The sequence below is a fragment of the Ambystoma mexicanum genome, chromosome 5q (assembly GCF_040938575.1).
Source record: "Ambystoma mexicanum isolate Mex_15411 chromosome 5q, UKY_AmexF1_1, whole genome shotgun sequence".
Taxonomy (NCBI): Eukaryota; Metazoa; Chordata; class Amphibia; order Caudata; family Ambystomatidae; genus Ambystoma; species Ambystoma mexicanum.
Window position 1 is genome coordinate 592,777,671 of NC_090933.1, and position 16,501 is coordinate 592,794,171.

Below are 16,501 nucleotides of genomic sequence, written 5' to 3' on the forward strand. Positions count from 1 at the left end.
TGAGGGGTGTATGAACAGACTGGAGAAGTTTATTGAATTCTCAGAGAGGTTTGCACCCAAGAGGCCTCGCGAGGAGTTCCCTTATAGGCCTATGGTCAAGTTTCAGAGGACCTTTGATGCTCCTCATGAAGAGAATGTTTAAGACCTTACTGATGAGGTTCCTATGAATCCCTACGTACAGGATGATGATCCTTTTGGGGACCCTACTGATGATTCTGCTGATCCCTTGGAGGATTGGGAAGACAACCATCTGGTTGATAATCAACCTTGGGCGTCCCCTCCTCCTACAGCGGACCTGACGCTCTGTGTATGGATTCCCCTCCTACCACACCAGTCCGTCAGGCCTCACCTGTGGATGATCAGATGGCATTTAACGCTATTTTAAAGAAGGCAGCAGAACATTTCCAAATCGCCACAGAGGAGGCTGTGCCAGATTCGTATTTTGTAGAAGACATACTAAAGGAAAAGTCTCCTGCCAGGCAGGCCATCCCATTACTGAACTCTATTAAGAGACCTCTGGCTCCTTCATTGTTAACACTAGCTCAGAGATGGGCGGTTAAACCCAGAGTAGAGCAGTTGTTTCACCCTTCGCCTACCGACCCCCTTTACATCAGGGGGCATGCCATTCCGGATTCCCTGGTAGTTACGACAACGAGGAAGAGGGCCGGTGTCCCCCTGTCTACAGGTGAGACACTGCCTTATAAAGAATGCAAAACGTTTTATGCACTGGGAAAATGGGTTACAACTGCTGCAGCTTTCTCCACCTGAATAGCCAACAACACCACACTGTTGGCTAGCTATTCGGATATACAGTGGAACCTGCTGCAAGAGGGCCTTCAAGAAGTCCCTGAACCAGCGCAGACTCGTCTGCTTGCGATTGTATCGGAAAGCAAGCAAGTAATATGATACAATATGGCATTTATAACATGCCTATACATTAGTGAACTACAACATTCTTAAAAACACTTTGGACGCTGCTGAAGCAGCGGTACGGACCTTGGCCCAAGGTACCCTACTAAATCGGCACGCCTGGTTGAGGAATTCTGGGGTTTAAGCCTGGAACTCGAGCATCCTTAATAAACGAGCCGGTTGAGGAGGACAACTTCTTCAGCAAGGCCGTAGATGAGGCACTTGAGACAGCCAAAAAGGAACATTAGACTTTCAAGACCTTAAACCAGATTACCCAAAGGCCTTCACAACAGAGAGGGGGCGGCTCTCATCGTTCCTTTCGTGGGCAATCTCGCTCCCCTGAAAACCAGTATGGTTCAGGAAACACCTGGTCCTCAGGACAATGATCTAACACCACCACCACGTATCTACCTAGAGGACAACGCTGTGGGTGGAATTCCAGACCATACCCTTTTCTAGGTAGATACGTTGCGAAGGTCTTTGGGTAATCTGGTTTAAGGTCTTGAAAGTCTAATGTTCCTTTTTGGCTGTCTCAAGTGCCTCATCTACGGCCTTGCTGAACAAGTTGTCCTCTTCAGGCCTGGTTTTTAATTTCCTGAAAGTTAACTTAGCTGCTCTCTCAGCCTACACTACGTCACAACAGAAGGTGTTGTGGTGGAAAATACCAGTTATTAAGGCTTTCATGGAAGGGGTTAAAAGGATTCATCCACCCATTTCTAACCTGGCTCCCGGATGGGACCTAAATGTGGTATTGACTAGACTTATGGGGACTCCTTTTGAGCCTATGTATAAGCAACTCTCAAGGATCTTACCTATAAAACAGCCTTCCTAGTGGCTATCACTTCTATTGGAAGAGTTAGTGAAGTACAGGCCCTTTCAGTTCTAGACTCTTTGGTTACAGTCCACAGAGACAAGGTGGTTCTGCGCACTCACCCTCGATTTGTGCCTAAATTTATTGCCAAGTTCCATGTGAACCAATCAATCGAACTCCCTACTTTCTTCCAGAACCCCACTCTAACGTGGTCAAAAGAAGCCTACACACATTAGATGTGCGCAGGGCTGTCATGTTTTACCTAGAAAGAACTAAACCACTAAGAAAGAAGTTTTTCGTTTCAGTGGCATCTGGTAGAGAAGGAGATCCTGTCTCTGAATCAGCCATCTCAAGGAGGTTTGATAATTGCATCACACTCTGTTACACTTGTGCTAAGAGAGAACTTCCCTTCAAGCCTAGAGTGCACACTACTCGAGGCACTGGGGCTTCCATAGCATTCATTGCAAATGTTCCCCTAGAGTCCATTTCCAAAGCGGCAACCTGGAGTTCTGTACACACCTTTACAAAACACTATTGCCTAGACACTTATGCTAGGTCTGATTCTCAGGTGGGACAAGCAGTCCTAAGATATCTTTTCACCACTGTTCCTTCTCACAACCCACCTCCAACTCCGGGTACTGCTAGCTAGTCTATGCGCACAGCATGTGATTCTAAGCAGATTACCTAGCATCAGAAGACATGCATTACTTAACGTAATAGCATTTCTGATGATTGCATCTGCTTAGATTCACATGCGCCCACCCTTCCTCCCTGCTCGGGTGGAAGAAACATAGAAGTCTTACTACTTTCTCTCTTTTATGTACTCACGATAGTCATTAGGCTCCCTCATAGCAGAAAAAATACAACCGGAGGTACCTCAACATGTGAGGGATTTTGGGTACACTACACGTCACTTTAGGGATAGTTTACAGGCACACCCATGTCAACGCCCCCCTTCGATCCCCGAAAGACCAGTTGCAATACTCTGCGGTTACCACTGGATGTCGGACTATATGCACAGCATGTGAATCTAAGCAGATACAATCATCAGAAATGCTATTACGGTAAGTAATGCATGTCATTTTGAAGGGTCTGTATATTATACCACCCAATTTGCATGATAAGAAAATATTCATGATTTCCATCTGCCTACGTGTGTCAAAAAATCTTGAATTTTCACAATGCCCTTTCCTGTACGTAGGGCATCATTAGCACGTTCACGCCAACTTTTTGGCATCCACTAGTGCCTTCCTCGGGCCATTAAAAACAATCCTAGGGAGAAGCGGACAACAAACTGGTTCAGAGTAAAGTTCTTAAAAGTGCTTGAATAGAGATGCTATCAATATACTATATTGGTCTGCCCACTATGTCATGATTCCCCAAGTATACACTTACCCTGTGCCTCTGACAAGGAAAAAGGGGGATTCCAAAATGATGGGGTCCTCTGGGCAATGGGAACCCAGTCTCGGAAGGACAACCTGATAACCCAATCAGTGATTTCTGGGAATAATACAGGTGTTGGTCAGAACTTAGGAGTTTGAGGTGTCAAAAGGCTGTGAACACAGCTCTTGAAAAGTGCTGCAGAAGACTATATCAAATGCAACATGAAAAACATAAACTTAAAAATGAAAAATGAAATGGTGAAATGCCTGATTTCTGCGGTTGCAATGTGGATCGCGATGACTAAATTCTTCAAATAAGGTGGGGCCATACTAGCACGGAAAGGCACTGGGCATGTCCCTGTGTACAAGTGAAAAGTTACGTTTGTAAATTATAATATACTTCAGCAATTGAATCAAATTCAATAATTGTGGCTAGTGTTTGCTGCCTCCTGCAGGTTGAAGCCAAGCCTACCTGTTTATTTCTGGTTGACAGACAGTCTTCGATTATTCTCGTACTCAGCGCTCACGTTCCAGTGACCTAAATGAATGGTGAATGAAGCGCAATGAGCCCAGTTGTTGGCGTCAAATTAATGACAATTAAATGCATGGAATGGGAACCGCTATGTATGGAGTAGATTGACAAGTTGCTACCAGTAGCGCATACCTCATAGAGGAATCCTGTACAAATAGATTAACTCGCATGGCGGCATTTGGTACTACTGGTTGTTCTTCCTAGGAGCCATGAGCGGTGTCAAGCATCGGATCAATGATATACTGTGAAGGAACATCAGGAGATGCATATTGTACTAATCGGTAAATGTGCAGCCTAAAGTCAAGCATAAAATAGATTGCGAAGCATACCTTGGTCACTCGCACATTTTTTGTCCTAGAGCGTGCGTCATCATGGTGGAAAATCCCTAATGGACAGAAGGTGTTGTCATGGCAGTCCGGTGCTGACTGCTGTCAAACAAATCAGGTAGCCGCATATAGCTTCGTGCAGCGCAGCATTTTGGTTTATTTATATATAGTCACGGCAACACAGTTTCGTTTTCTCTTGTTGCGGGTTCAATTGAGTTTCATTTGCTCAAAATTACTTACTGACGATGCTCAACGCAGAAAAAGAATGTATATACAAAAGATCAATTTCAGGGGGGCCATGTATGCGCATTAGGTCTGCAATAAAGGGCAGATTTGTATGCGTGTCAGAGATCTGTTTGTCATACCAGTGAATGTGAATAGAAATATCCCTTCTAATGGGTATTGATTCCAAATTCAAACTTGTTTTGAAAACAGCTGGAAGCGGCACATAGAGGAATTTCTAATATATGTGTAGCCTGCTGAGGGTTGTCCGAGACCTATTTATTTACCCATGGCAAACCATTTAAAGGAAACCAAAGTAGGAAGCGGCTTATTGGGCCACTAACAATGTAGTGTATTAGTGTGGGAAAAGAGATGTCCCCATTAAGAGAGGTTCAGAGAGATGCTATATCTGTATTTGGATTAAAATAGACGGCGAGTCATGCTGGAGGTAAACATTCCTCATTGAAGCCTCTGTGGTAAGTGTCTAGTCTGTATATCCATCAGGCTTCTTTTTGTAGAAGGCTTCCAAGGACATTTGAAGTTTCTTTGACAACATCCAGGATCCTCCATGTAATGTCATCTACAGAGTGTTGGTACTCATTGTAGTGGTTTACTAGAGGTGCAGTCAAATTTTTTACAACGTATCCTCGACCTTTGTTCACAAATCCTTGTGTGCAGGTCTGGTAGTTTGGCCTATGTATCTCAAACCACATGGGCACTCAATACAGTAAATCACCTGTTTAGTTTTGCAATTAGTTGCGTTTCGTAGAGTCCAGGTGCGACTGCCAATGCAGATTTTTTTTATCTCCTTAGTGAACTTACAAGCTGTGCAGTTACCACATGGATAATGTCCAGTGGTAGTTCTAAGATCCCATAAACCAAGCCATGGTACTTATTTTGCGAATTTGGAATGAACCAATTTGTCACATATATTTTTGTCTCGTTTACAGGCGAACCTAGTCATGAGTTTGATGATGAAATTATCAGGCACTCTTTCTTGTAGTCTGTGGTGGGTGAGATGGTTTCTCATACACTCTATAGCCTGTTCTTGCGGAATACTCGTAGACCTTAGCCCTGTAACTTTAAGCTTCTCTAGGCTTGTGTGAGTCCTTGATCCTTGTATACTGCTTTAGTGGGCCTTGCCTGACTTCAGGTTCACTCTTCTGTCAGGGCTTCCCCCGACTTCATATGGGTCCCAAACCCTGGTGTGTTGCTCCTGTGAGACCACTGTCCCAATTTCACTTAATGACCAACTGAACAGACCTGGTGTACTCTCCTGCAAGGTACTGGTCCACAGTTTATTTCCAGCTTTTATAGTTATCTTGGTATTCCTTTCTCTCACCCGGGATATTGGTGTGCGTCTTTCCTTTCTTTGGACCCCTCTCTGTCCCACCAGCCAGGCCGACCCTTTCCCTACCTCAGTCTCCAGGCTCTCTTGGCAGTGGAGCCAGGGCTTTGCTGTTGCTTCCGCGGTCAGCTTCCTGCTCTCTGCCGCAGTAGGTTCTACCTCCCGTCCTCAACTATGCAGTTTCTTCTTTCTTTAGCTTTGCTGGTCGTGTTTTCTCCTTCCCACGACAGCAGACAAGGTCCTGCTCCTCAGACCTAGCAGAGACAGCCGTGCCTCCTTCAGAGATTTTCATCCTCTTCTCCACTGGTCTCTCGCCATGGAGCTATTGTTCCGTTCCGCGCTCCACCGGGGCTGGGCTCATGAGGTACAAAGTCCTTCTTTGGTTTTTATTGCCATGACTGCCTCTAGTGAGCTATAACCGTCTATGTTGGTTCTGCGGTGTGCTTTGGGCTCTCTGGTTGATCTTTGTGCCAGTGATTGTATGCACTCCACCTTGGTAGGCCTCACTCTTCCTTGTCCCAGAATTCTTGGTGTGCACAGAGTCCTCTGCTCTACAGAGGTACATAGAGGTGTGGGGGGACCACAGGGGACTGAGTGTGGTAAGAGGGAGAGAGGGGACAGAAATGAAGGGGGTAAATACTGTGTTCTCCCAAGGCTATCGTCAATGGCTCCATGGAGGGCTTTCCTCCTCATGAGATCCACTTGCTGACTACCTCCCCAGGGGGACTATCGGGTAGCGGCCTCACCTCCCTGGCCACATGGGAAGGGGCTCCCCCCATTGGAGCAGTGACAATACCCTGGTATTAGTCACAGAGGTCAGAAAAAGCATAAGGCTAATATTAGCACAGTACCCTGTTGGTCAGAAGGTACCAGAATGATACAGATTGTGGGACTTTGTCCGTAACTGAAAGGTATCGGTAGAGAAAGGACCATGCAACACACCCGTGATGCCTCTGCATTAAGGTCCAAATCAACAATTGTTTTCTCTTCACTTGCAATCATGTATACCCGTAGGCACTATTGAGGTCATAAGCATGGGACCATGTTGATTTCCGACTTGGAAGTTGCCATCGGCTACTCAGGCAGGTAAACTGTGAGTCTGCCACTAAGTTTCCTTCCTGGTTCTGATTTCATAGCAGGTCTAGCTGCTGTCAGTGTGGGAAATTCAGCCAGGGTTATTTTGATTGAGGCTTGTTAAGTCTGGTTCCGGGATCTGCCAATGTGGGGTGAACTAATGTGTCTAATCCGTTAGAGCAAGTGTCTGATGAGGAAGCTCCAGATGTCTGTTAAACATCCTTGTTTGTTTTTTCTTCAATGTGTAGGTGATGTTGAGAATGAGACTATCCTTCCTTGCGAAGGTGGTCTCAGACTTGTATCTCTCAAAAGATCCATCTTCCTGCCTTTTTTCCTTTGCCTCAACCTTCTAAGGCAGAGCAACATTTCCATCTGGTGCGGCTCCTCAGCTACTACATCTCTCAGATGAGGGATAGGAGGAAAATGGGCAGCATTTTGTGGATTATGCTGGCGCCCGTGCTGGCAGGGCTGTGACCAAATACACTTCTCAAGGTGAATCAGCTGCATTTTGGAATGCTACGATTTGGCTGGAAAGGATGTGCATGAGGGTCCCAGATCCCATTCTACCATAGGAGTGGCTGCCACCTCTGCCCAGCAGAGAGGGGTCCTGTATCTGGACATTTGCCAGATGACTACATGGGCCTTGCTGCACATGTTCGCCAAACATTTCTGCTTGGATTGACAACCAGGGCAGGAAGCTTGTTTCGGTATGATGGTCCTCCAGAATGTTATGGTATAGGTGGTGTGTCCTTGCTCTCCTCCCTCCCCCAGGTCATTGTATTGCTGTGGGAGTTTGTCATATATTAAGTATCCATAGGAGGACAAAATCCACTCGAGGAACAAATTACTTGCTTCTCGCTCCCTGTAAAGCAGTGGACTCTTTCTGTCTGAACATATCCAGATTCAAGTTAAAAGAATCCGGAGGAAACAGCTTCCCAATGAAAGCTGGCCAGTCCTGGAACGCACTACTTCTCTCAATCACATCCAACCAATCCTTCCTCAGCTTCAGACGCAACACCTTGAACTGGCTGCGTTCCAATGACACATGATTTTCTGTGGTGCGTTATACTTAGTGTGTGTTGCACTCACCTGCTATGTACCACCTACTGTATAATTTTGTTGTATTCCTTCTTGTATAATGTCTGCTGCCTCCTGTCTCTCCATGTAACCTGTCTCACTATGTAACCTAAGCTTTAAGTATTCTTGTATTCGGTGTGCCCAGTTACCTACGAGTTTGGTGCTCCCTACAAATGAATAAACAAACAAATAGTTTGTAGATAAAGGAATCTTGGCAGCTTTTTAAGTTATGAGGTTTAGCATTTGAATCACTCACCATGACTCGCAAATTTTTTATTCAAATTAAACATTTTAAAAATAAAGGGCTCAATTCACAAAAAAACAAATAAGTTAGATTACAGAGCATGCACTGTTCTGACTCATGAGCCTAAGTAATGCAAACGTCACATTATGCACATAGGTGCCCTGCACATTTCTCTGTGGTCTCTGCCACTGCAAATCATGGTCTGGCTTCCCGACTTTCAGACATTTTTCTCTAGTGTGTGCCACAGACTATATATAATACTTTTATCCTAATTATATATGTTACTGAAGAATAGTTCACAATTACTGGCTCTTAAAGGGGGGAAATTTTAAAACAAAAACATACCTATACCTTTTCACAGCAGCGGCTTTCAAGCGGGGCTATCGGGGGGTGGAGGGGTAGTTCGAAATTCAAGTTGAACAGCAGTGGATCATGTTGTCCCGTTGCAAGAAGATTGTGAAATGACCGTTCTATGAATTGCACAAACCTACTGTGCCTGTTCAGTAGAAAGGTTGCTATTTTCACACATTTAAGCATGTTTGAAATGCATGAAAATGCTCCCTTACACCCTTTAGTTTCTCAGTTGTGCATGGAGGGTGGTCCTGTGAGTGCACATTCTGTTGCTCTTTGTGAACAGGGTGCAACCTTTCTGATGCAACTGGCAAGTAGGTAGTATGACATCAATTCACTTTGCCCAATGGTTTGAATTCTATGCATATGTATTGTATGTCGTATGTCAAAGGTTGCATGCAATTGAATTGTTCGTGGCATGATGTTATATTGCCCCAACATGGTAGGATGATTTTTTTCAGGTGCAGACTCCTCAGATTGGAACGTGAAGTATGTGATGTGAAAAAAAGCACACTGCACTTTTCATAGTAACTTAGAGCATGGTTTCAGTGCAGCTGATATCGTTTGATGTTGGCCATTATATTTTTCAGGTACAGATTTTCCTAAAAGAAGTTGATGATCCATTAGGGGTTGCAACAGCGGAGACAGTTGCTACTGAAAAAGTAAACGGGTCATCATCTGGTAGTGACTCTGAAGAACTAGAAATATCTTCTGGAAAAGAGTGCAGCACCCCCCTGCCGATTTCTTCACTTGAATCTCTGGCGCAGAATGAAAAACCCTCTGACTCTGTTTTCTGTACAACAGAGGAAGCTGGAGAGGTTGTGTCTCCCGAGATCTCACAGAATCTGGAGAGTCACTCCCAACGCAAGCTTGTTCCCTTGGACGTTCCAGATTATCTTCAGATGGAAGCAGAAGGTGTGAGCATATTATATTTTTATGTAATGATGGGGTATGTAAGAATACGTATAGGGCAATGCTGTGAACAGAATTTCTAGGCCATTCCAGCAGCCTTGAATTTCACCTGCAATCACTGGTTGAATATAGGGGTTTTAAGCCTTTGCCCAATTAATGATCATAGACTGGAAAATTCCCCAATGGAAAAACCCCAAATATTCTAGGTAATATTGATCAACAAAGGCACTGTAACAGGAATCAGTCATGAGTCTTTTAAACCCGTGTGTTTTGGAAAGTCAAATTTTGGGTGTGTTTTGAAAAGTCAAATTTGGGTGTGTTTTTGGAAAATCAAATTTGGGTGTGTTTTGGAAAATCAAATTTGGGTGTGTTTGGAAAAGTCAAATGTGGGTGTGTTTTTGGAGAAGTCAAATTTGGGTGTGTTTTGGAAAATCAAATTTGGATGTGTTTTTGGAAAATCAAATTTGGGTGTGTTTTTGGAAAGTCAAATTTGGGTGTGTTTTGAAAAGTCAAATTTGGGTGTGTTTTTTCATTGCACTTGGCCCTCTATTGTAACCTATTAGCCCAGTGACTATACCATACCGCTGCATTTGCTTATATCTCTCACTGCCCCCTCTCTCTCTACCTGCCCAGGGCGCTGTTTCTCCTATCTACTCAAACTGCTTTACTATCAACTATCCTTCCCTTCTCACTAAGTCTGGTAAAAATAAATTTAAAAAGGAAATCCTGGCCTCCAACCCAGGTCTCCCCATTGCTGATCCCTATTCCAGCGCTTCTGCCAGACAAACCCTCACTGATATCCTCTTTGTCGTTCCTTCGCCTGATCTCTGGACCCCCCCTATGATTTCTGTGCTCTGTCCTGTCTCTTCCTCTCCCATTAATGGTGGCACCCGCTGGGAAGTTCGTATGGATTCCTTTGACTCTTCCAGAGTCATCATTAATGTCTACCTAAATGGCACTGTCATGGTGCAAGGTCCTCGGGCCAATCTCCTTTTCTTTGATAGGCGATTCCCTCGCCTCATCAACTTCCTCTCATCTCCAGCTGTACCCTACTCCCCTCCCTTGGCTACCTTGCCCTTTTCCCCTTCCTCATCTTCCCCATCTCATGCTCCCTCCACTCCTCCTCAGGGTGTACCTCTGATTTGCACCCCTCCCCGGAACGTCTTTAAGGCTGGCAACCTTCTTCATCTCGCCACCCTCAACTCCCGTTCTGCTGTCAAACATTCCTCTGACATCTGCCTCCTCCTAGAAGAACTTGACCTTGATGTCCTTGGTTTTACCGAGACATGGTTCACGGCCAGCTCTGTCACAAGCTTTGACACTCTCCTCCCTGACGGCTACAAGATCCTCTCCGCCCCCAGATCCACCCAGCCCGGTGGTGGTGTAGCCTTGATCTTCCCTGAGTGGATTGCTGCCTCCATCATCCCCACTCAGACCTACTCCTCTTTCGAATGCCTTGTCTGTAGGCTTTGTCTCTCTCCTAGTTACTCTCTTACTGTTACTATTCTCTACCAGCTCCCTGGTCAAATTACCTCTTTTCTCTCCGAGTGGGCAGACCTCTCCTCCGCCCTCCTGGCGTCTACCTCTCAACTCCTTCTCCTTGGTGACCTCAACATCCATCTAGATTCTCCCTGTTCCTCATCTTTCCATCTCCTCCCCGCAAGCCAAGCCCACCCCAAGATTGCCACCCACCTTCCCGGACATCCGGCCCATGAAGCGTGTGTCAGTCGAGTCTTTCGCTGCCACCTTCTCACCCCCTCCTTCACCCCAGGCTGATTCACACCCTGACACAGCACTGTCTCTGCTCTACTCCTCTATCTCTGCCACTCTTGATGTTCTTGCCCCTGTCATGAGGATCCGTTTGAGGCCCAAAGTCAAGTGCAATTCTTGGTATGACTCCGACCTAGCTACACTTAAACGTAAGTGTAGGGCGGCCGAGAGGAAATGGAGGGCTTCTTGCTCATCCCCTGACAAACTGGCCTGCCGCCTGCTCCAAAGGCAATATCGACTCTCTGTATGTACTAAGAAGCAAGTCCACATTCAAGCCCGTGTCTCTGCGGCATCTACCAACTCGGCCGAACTCTTTAAAATCTTCAAGGAGCTGGCCAACCCTGCTGCAGTAGCCACCCCTCCTCTCGCCTCTCAGGCTCTTTGTAATGCCCTGGCTCCACACTTTGTCTCGAAAACCCAGGACATCTTGTCCACTCTCTCCTCCTCTCCCACTCCTTTCCCTTCTTCTCTACTTGCTGACCCCACCCTCAGCAAACCACCCTCCCTCTTTCTTCTCCTTTCCTCTTTTCTCCCCCGATGAGGTCGCAAGACATGTCCAATCCATGAAAGCCACATCAAAACAGGTCCACCCTGTTCCTCTAAAACCATTAAGGACCACATCGATACCCTTGCTCCGGCCCTTGCCGATTTCTGCAACCTCTCCTTTGCCTCTGGGTCTTTCCCATCCCCTCTGAAGCACTCCCTTGTGCATCCTCTCCTCAAGAAACCCACAGCTGATCCTTCTTGTCCGGCTAACTATCGCCCAATTTCCATAACTACCTTTTTGGGTAAGCTCCTGGAAAAGCTTGCCATCTCTCAGCTTAACCTTCATTCTGACTCTGTTGGCTCTCTCCACGACCACCAATCTGGCTTCAGATCAGCCAGAAGCACGGAAACTGCTCTCCTGAACATCCGTGAAGACCTGCTCTCCAACATTCCCTCTGTCCTCATCCTACTTGATTTCTCCTCTGCTTTCGATACAGTCAACCATACCACCGTGCTCAATCGTCTCAGTGACAACCTGGGTATCACTGATCAGGCTCTGGCCTGGCTGACCTCTTTTCTCTCTGATCGACCCTCCCAGGTACAACTTGGGTCCTTCCTATCTTCTATCTCCCTCTCTACCTGTGGTGTTCCCCAGGGGTCTAACCTCTCGCCCTGGCTTTTCAGCCAATACCTGGCAACTCTCGCATACTGCATTTCCATCTTTTGCTCACATTTCCAGTGCTATGCTGATGACACCCAACTCATTTTCAGGCTTCCTTCAGCCACCTCCTCTCCTCTCCTTCCCTCATCTCTGACTGTCTCATCGCCATTCAAAATTGGTGTGCCGCCAACGATCTCTGTTCAGATGCCAACAAGACTGAGATCCTCCTCATTGGTACACCCTCTCCATCTTTTCCTCTCACTCTCTGGCCAGCCTCCCTTGGCCCTCCTCCTGCCCCTACCTGCAAAGCTAAGAACCTCAGGGTCATCTTTGACTCCACACTTTCCTTCTCCCCACACATCTGTGATCTCAAAAAAATCTAACTTCATATTGCACCTCCTTAGAGGTACTCTTCCTTTCCTCACTTTCCCTCAGAAGCTCACTGTCTCTCAAGCTCTGATTCTCTCTACGTTGGACTACTGTAACAGCCTCTTTCTAAATCTACCTGCCTCTACTCTCCGCCCTTTACAACTAATCCAGAACAGGACTGCGAGACGGGTCCTTGGCCTTAAGCCCTGGGATCGTATCTCTCCAGCCCTGAAATCCCTTCATTGGCTCCCAGTGGATGCAAGGATTACATTTAAAACCCTTTGCATTGTCCACAAGGCTTTCTGGGGCCTGGGTCCAAAATACCTTCAACTATCCCTCCGTAAATACCTCCCCTCTCGAGCCCTTTGCTCCTCTACCTCTAACTCCCTCAGGGTCAGTCGTTTTTCAAAGAAACGAGCTGGAGGTAGATCTCTGTCTTCGGCCGGGGCCTCCCTTTGGAACGGCCTCCCTGTCACCTTGAAACTTGAGGAGAACCATCTACGGTTCCGGAAGCTCCTCAAGACCTTCCTCTTCGCTTCTGCCTTTGCCCCGCTTCTCCCCTGCTGATCTGCCTTTTTCCCCTCGGCACTCTGCACCTGGCCACCTGCTGCCCTTCGTGCCCAGGTACCTGCTCCCCCTCCATCCCCCTGCACTGCCTCCGGGCCACCCCTTGCACTGGGGCCTGTGTCTGGACCCGCACAGTTCCCCACCCACTCTTCTTCTGCACTTATCAGATACTCCCTATCTGACTAACCTAGCACCTTTGCCTCTTACAGGCGGCACTACCACTGCTAACACTCTATTTAATTATTTATGTACTTACTATTTAGTTTTTCTCTCCTATGCTCTGCACTTCCCCCTTTTTCCCTTCCCCATGCACTTTCCCCCTTTTTCCCTTCCCCATGCACTTGCGCGTTCTCAATGTCACTGGGCCTAGTAAGATCGTTGTTTTTGTTTTCTCCCCTGTTCCCCTCCCTTTGCCTGGTCGCGCTCTGAAACACCTGTGTAAGAGCGCGATTAAATAAAATATATCATATCATAACTGACAGTGAACATGGCACAGTGAACATAGGCAATGTGAGACTCTCTACTGGAAGTTTGTGATATTGAGATGGTTGCATGTCCAACGGTTGACATCCAAACAAGTTGACCTTAATTGAGATGCTAAAAATTCCACCATCTTTTACTTCCTATTTTTCTTATTGCATTGATCTAAAGGTGACATTTTTTAAAAGTCAAACTCTTTATACTTTTTAATGTACTTTTTAAAATTTAATTAGGGGGGGGGTCCCTATGTCATTTTATTAATTTCCTTCACTACCTCTTTTCTATTACTACTTTTCTAAGGTCTTATTTAAGGGTAAGTAGATTTTTCATTCAGAATATGGCATGCATTTAATTAAGATTATAGCTCGTGATAACCTGGAGGGCTCCCCAGTATTCATTTACCGCCATAGCAGCAATAAAACATGTAGATTTTCGGAAATACAACATGTAGTATTTCATAAAGTATGCATTTGATCTTGTGGTAGATACAGATCAGGAGATGGGCAGGGTAGCATGCTGAATTAGCGCCCCTTAAATATTACACACAAGGCCTCATCTGTCCCTAATGTCTTAAAAACAAGATAAGTTCTCCATCCAGAATCCTATGATAACCTGGGTTCTGGCCCTACCACTACCAAAAGGAAAAGATAGAAATGACAACAAAAGAAAGGTAGCTTGTTTCTGACCCGCCACCGTGGTGTCTCCATCAGAAAATGGCTCCTCACCCAGGTGCACAGTTTGAGCAAGCATACTGACTGTCTCTCAAACCATTCTCCTTGATGGTTGGTTGTCAGTCTATGGCTTCTCTTCCTCGTTCTGGTTTACCCTCAAATGCCATCCCTAGGTATTCTCCTTGTGTTCCCCACCAAGGAAACTCTAGCACTCTCTTCTGATGGCCACCTCTTGGTCTATACGTTGCCTTGGGGTGGTATCAGGTAATAATCTCCCCATACATAATGTCCCCATACATAATGTTGCCAGGAAAAGCCACTGGCGACATTATGGCTGGGATGCCCCCTACTCCCCTTGTACAAAACAATAAATCGGGGGGGTTGCGTAGGTGTCCCCCGCATGTTCAATGTAATAATGTCTCTGCAAATAAATTTCACTTTTTTTCTCAGGAGACATATTTGCGGGGACATGATTACATGGAACCCTTGAGGTTTCGTTCCTCTCACCCTGCCTTGGGGGTCGCGTTTCTCTCACCCGACCGTGAGGGCCTTCTTTCTTCCTCCACACCTTGGGGTCTTGGGTCTTAATCCCCCACTCTGCTAGGGGTGGGACTATCCCATATTCTCCTGCCCCGGGCGAGGACAGTGCATACATGTTAGGCAAGAATTGATGTATTAACACTGTGAGACTACACAACACTGTCTACTTGGTATTAGGTAACCCACCTTTTGGTATAGGGCTGTACTACACAAGTTAGTAGTTTGACTGAACAGTCATGCCAGTCAGGCCTATCTCAAGAGGTAGCAATGAAATTTGCAAATACTAGTAACCAAGTAACATTTCTCCTCAAGATTTCAGTTATGAATAGTTATTTTTTATTTCTTTAACATCAATTTTTAAATAAGCGTTCTTTAACAAGGGCAATATATGTAACAATCAAATATACTTTAAAACACTTTTCCAGAATCAGCATTAGTTTATTAGATACTGTTTAGAGATGCTTTTTACATGCTTCCTACACCCGCAGGTGACTTCATTCACAAGGACCGTAATGGCATTTATACATCACTAGTACACTTTATAGATTCTGGGGTTGCAGAAAGGAAAGGTTAAAGGAAGGAAAAAGGTTAAACAGGTTCTCAAGGCATGTGAGTATACTTAAATGTTCCAATGAAGTCTACACAGAACCTTTCCCACTAATAACTGTCTAAAAACAAGTTATCACCTATGAGGGACAGAAAATATCAAAGTCAATGGACTAGAAGAGTATGCAGGGAGCCAGGATAGCCAAGGTCAATTGGAGCACAGTCTATGGAGCAGAGGCACTTTGTAGTTAACAAGTCTTGCACAAAGTTAGAGAGTTTTGTAGAAGTCAGTTTTAGGGTCACAAGCATTTACACTTGTGGATATGAGAGTTGACATCAACTCTAACAAAAGTAGCCAGTGCAAGTCACAACTGAGAAGAGCAAACCTAAAGACACTGAGTTAAGTAACCCAAGTCTGAACAGTACCTCTGGTTTGAAGAAGAGTGGTCCAGCTAGATTCTGTCCTGTTGCAGCGATGCAGATCTTGGGTTTCTGAGCCGCAGTCGTGGGGACAAGCTGGAGGACTCGTCCGGCAGCAATTTGGAGATAGTCAGCAGCTGCAGACTATTTTCGGATCAGCTGCACTTTACGGTTTCAGCACGCGGTCAACAGCACTACTGCATATCTTTGAAACCCGTTGGGCTTCCTTCGATCCTTGAGTCCTGCACTATGGTGAGGGGATTTGAGCTATGGTCATCCTGCTTCTGGAGGGTTCTTAGGCGACTCCTGGAGCTTCTGACCGGATTGCAGATGTTGCACTAGACTACGCATTTCTTGACCCCTGGCATTCATTACCTGCATCAGCAAACAAGTAAATCCAGTCAGGGAAGATGGTCCAGTGGCGTTCGTCTCGGGGTTAGTTGGTCCCACTAACCCAAGGGAAGAAGTTGTTCCTTCCGGAGCTTCTCTTGTAAATCATAAAAAAAGAGTTTCAGCACAGCAGCAGGGGTTCATCGGGCAATTTAAAGGTCCAGGAGGATGCAGCAAACTTTGTTCACGGTTCCTTCGGATATTGTTCCCAGTGGTTGACTCAGTCTCTAGTCCCAAAACCCTCACCTTTTAAGCAGGTTTCTCCCATTGATGCAGAGCCTAAACTGTCACTCAAACAGCAGGGTGGCTGTCCTGAAGGACTGGTTGCATTCATGCACTCATAGAGACAAAGGACAGGGGAGTTCCGGTAACCTCTCTCACTTCCTGCCCTTCCAGACAGACTGTAGCCACAG

The 16,501-nt window shown here is 45.9% G+C and overlaps 1 protein-coding gene across 1 annotated transcript in view; it reads left to right on the plus strand.

Moving 5' to 3' along the window:
- TGS1 (trimethylguanosine synthase 1) overlaps nt 1-16,501 on the plus strand; it is a 1,067,587-nt gene that overhangs the window by 500,683 nt on the left and 550,403 nt on the right. The window contains exon 8 of the mRNA XM_069621061.1: nt 8,867-9,191. Within this exon, the coding sequence (XP_069477162.1) occupies nt 8,867-9,191 (325 nt within the window). The remainder of the gene's footprint in view (nt 1-8,866; nt 9,192-16,501) is intronic.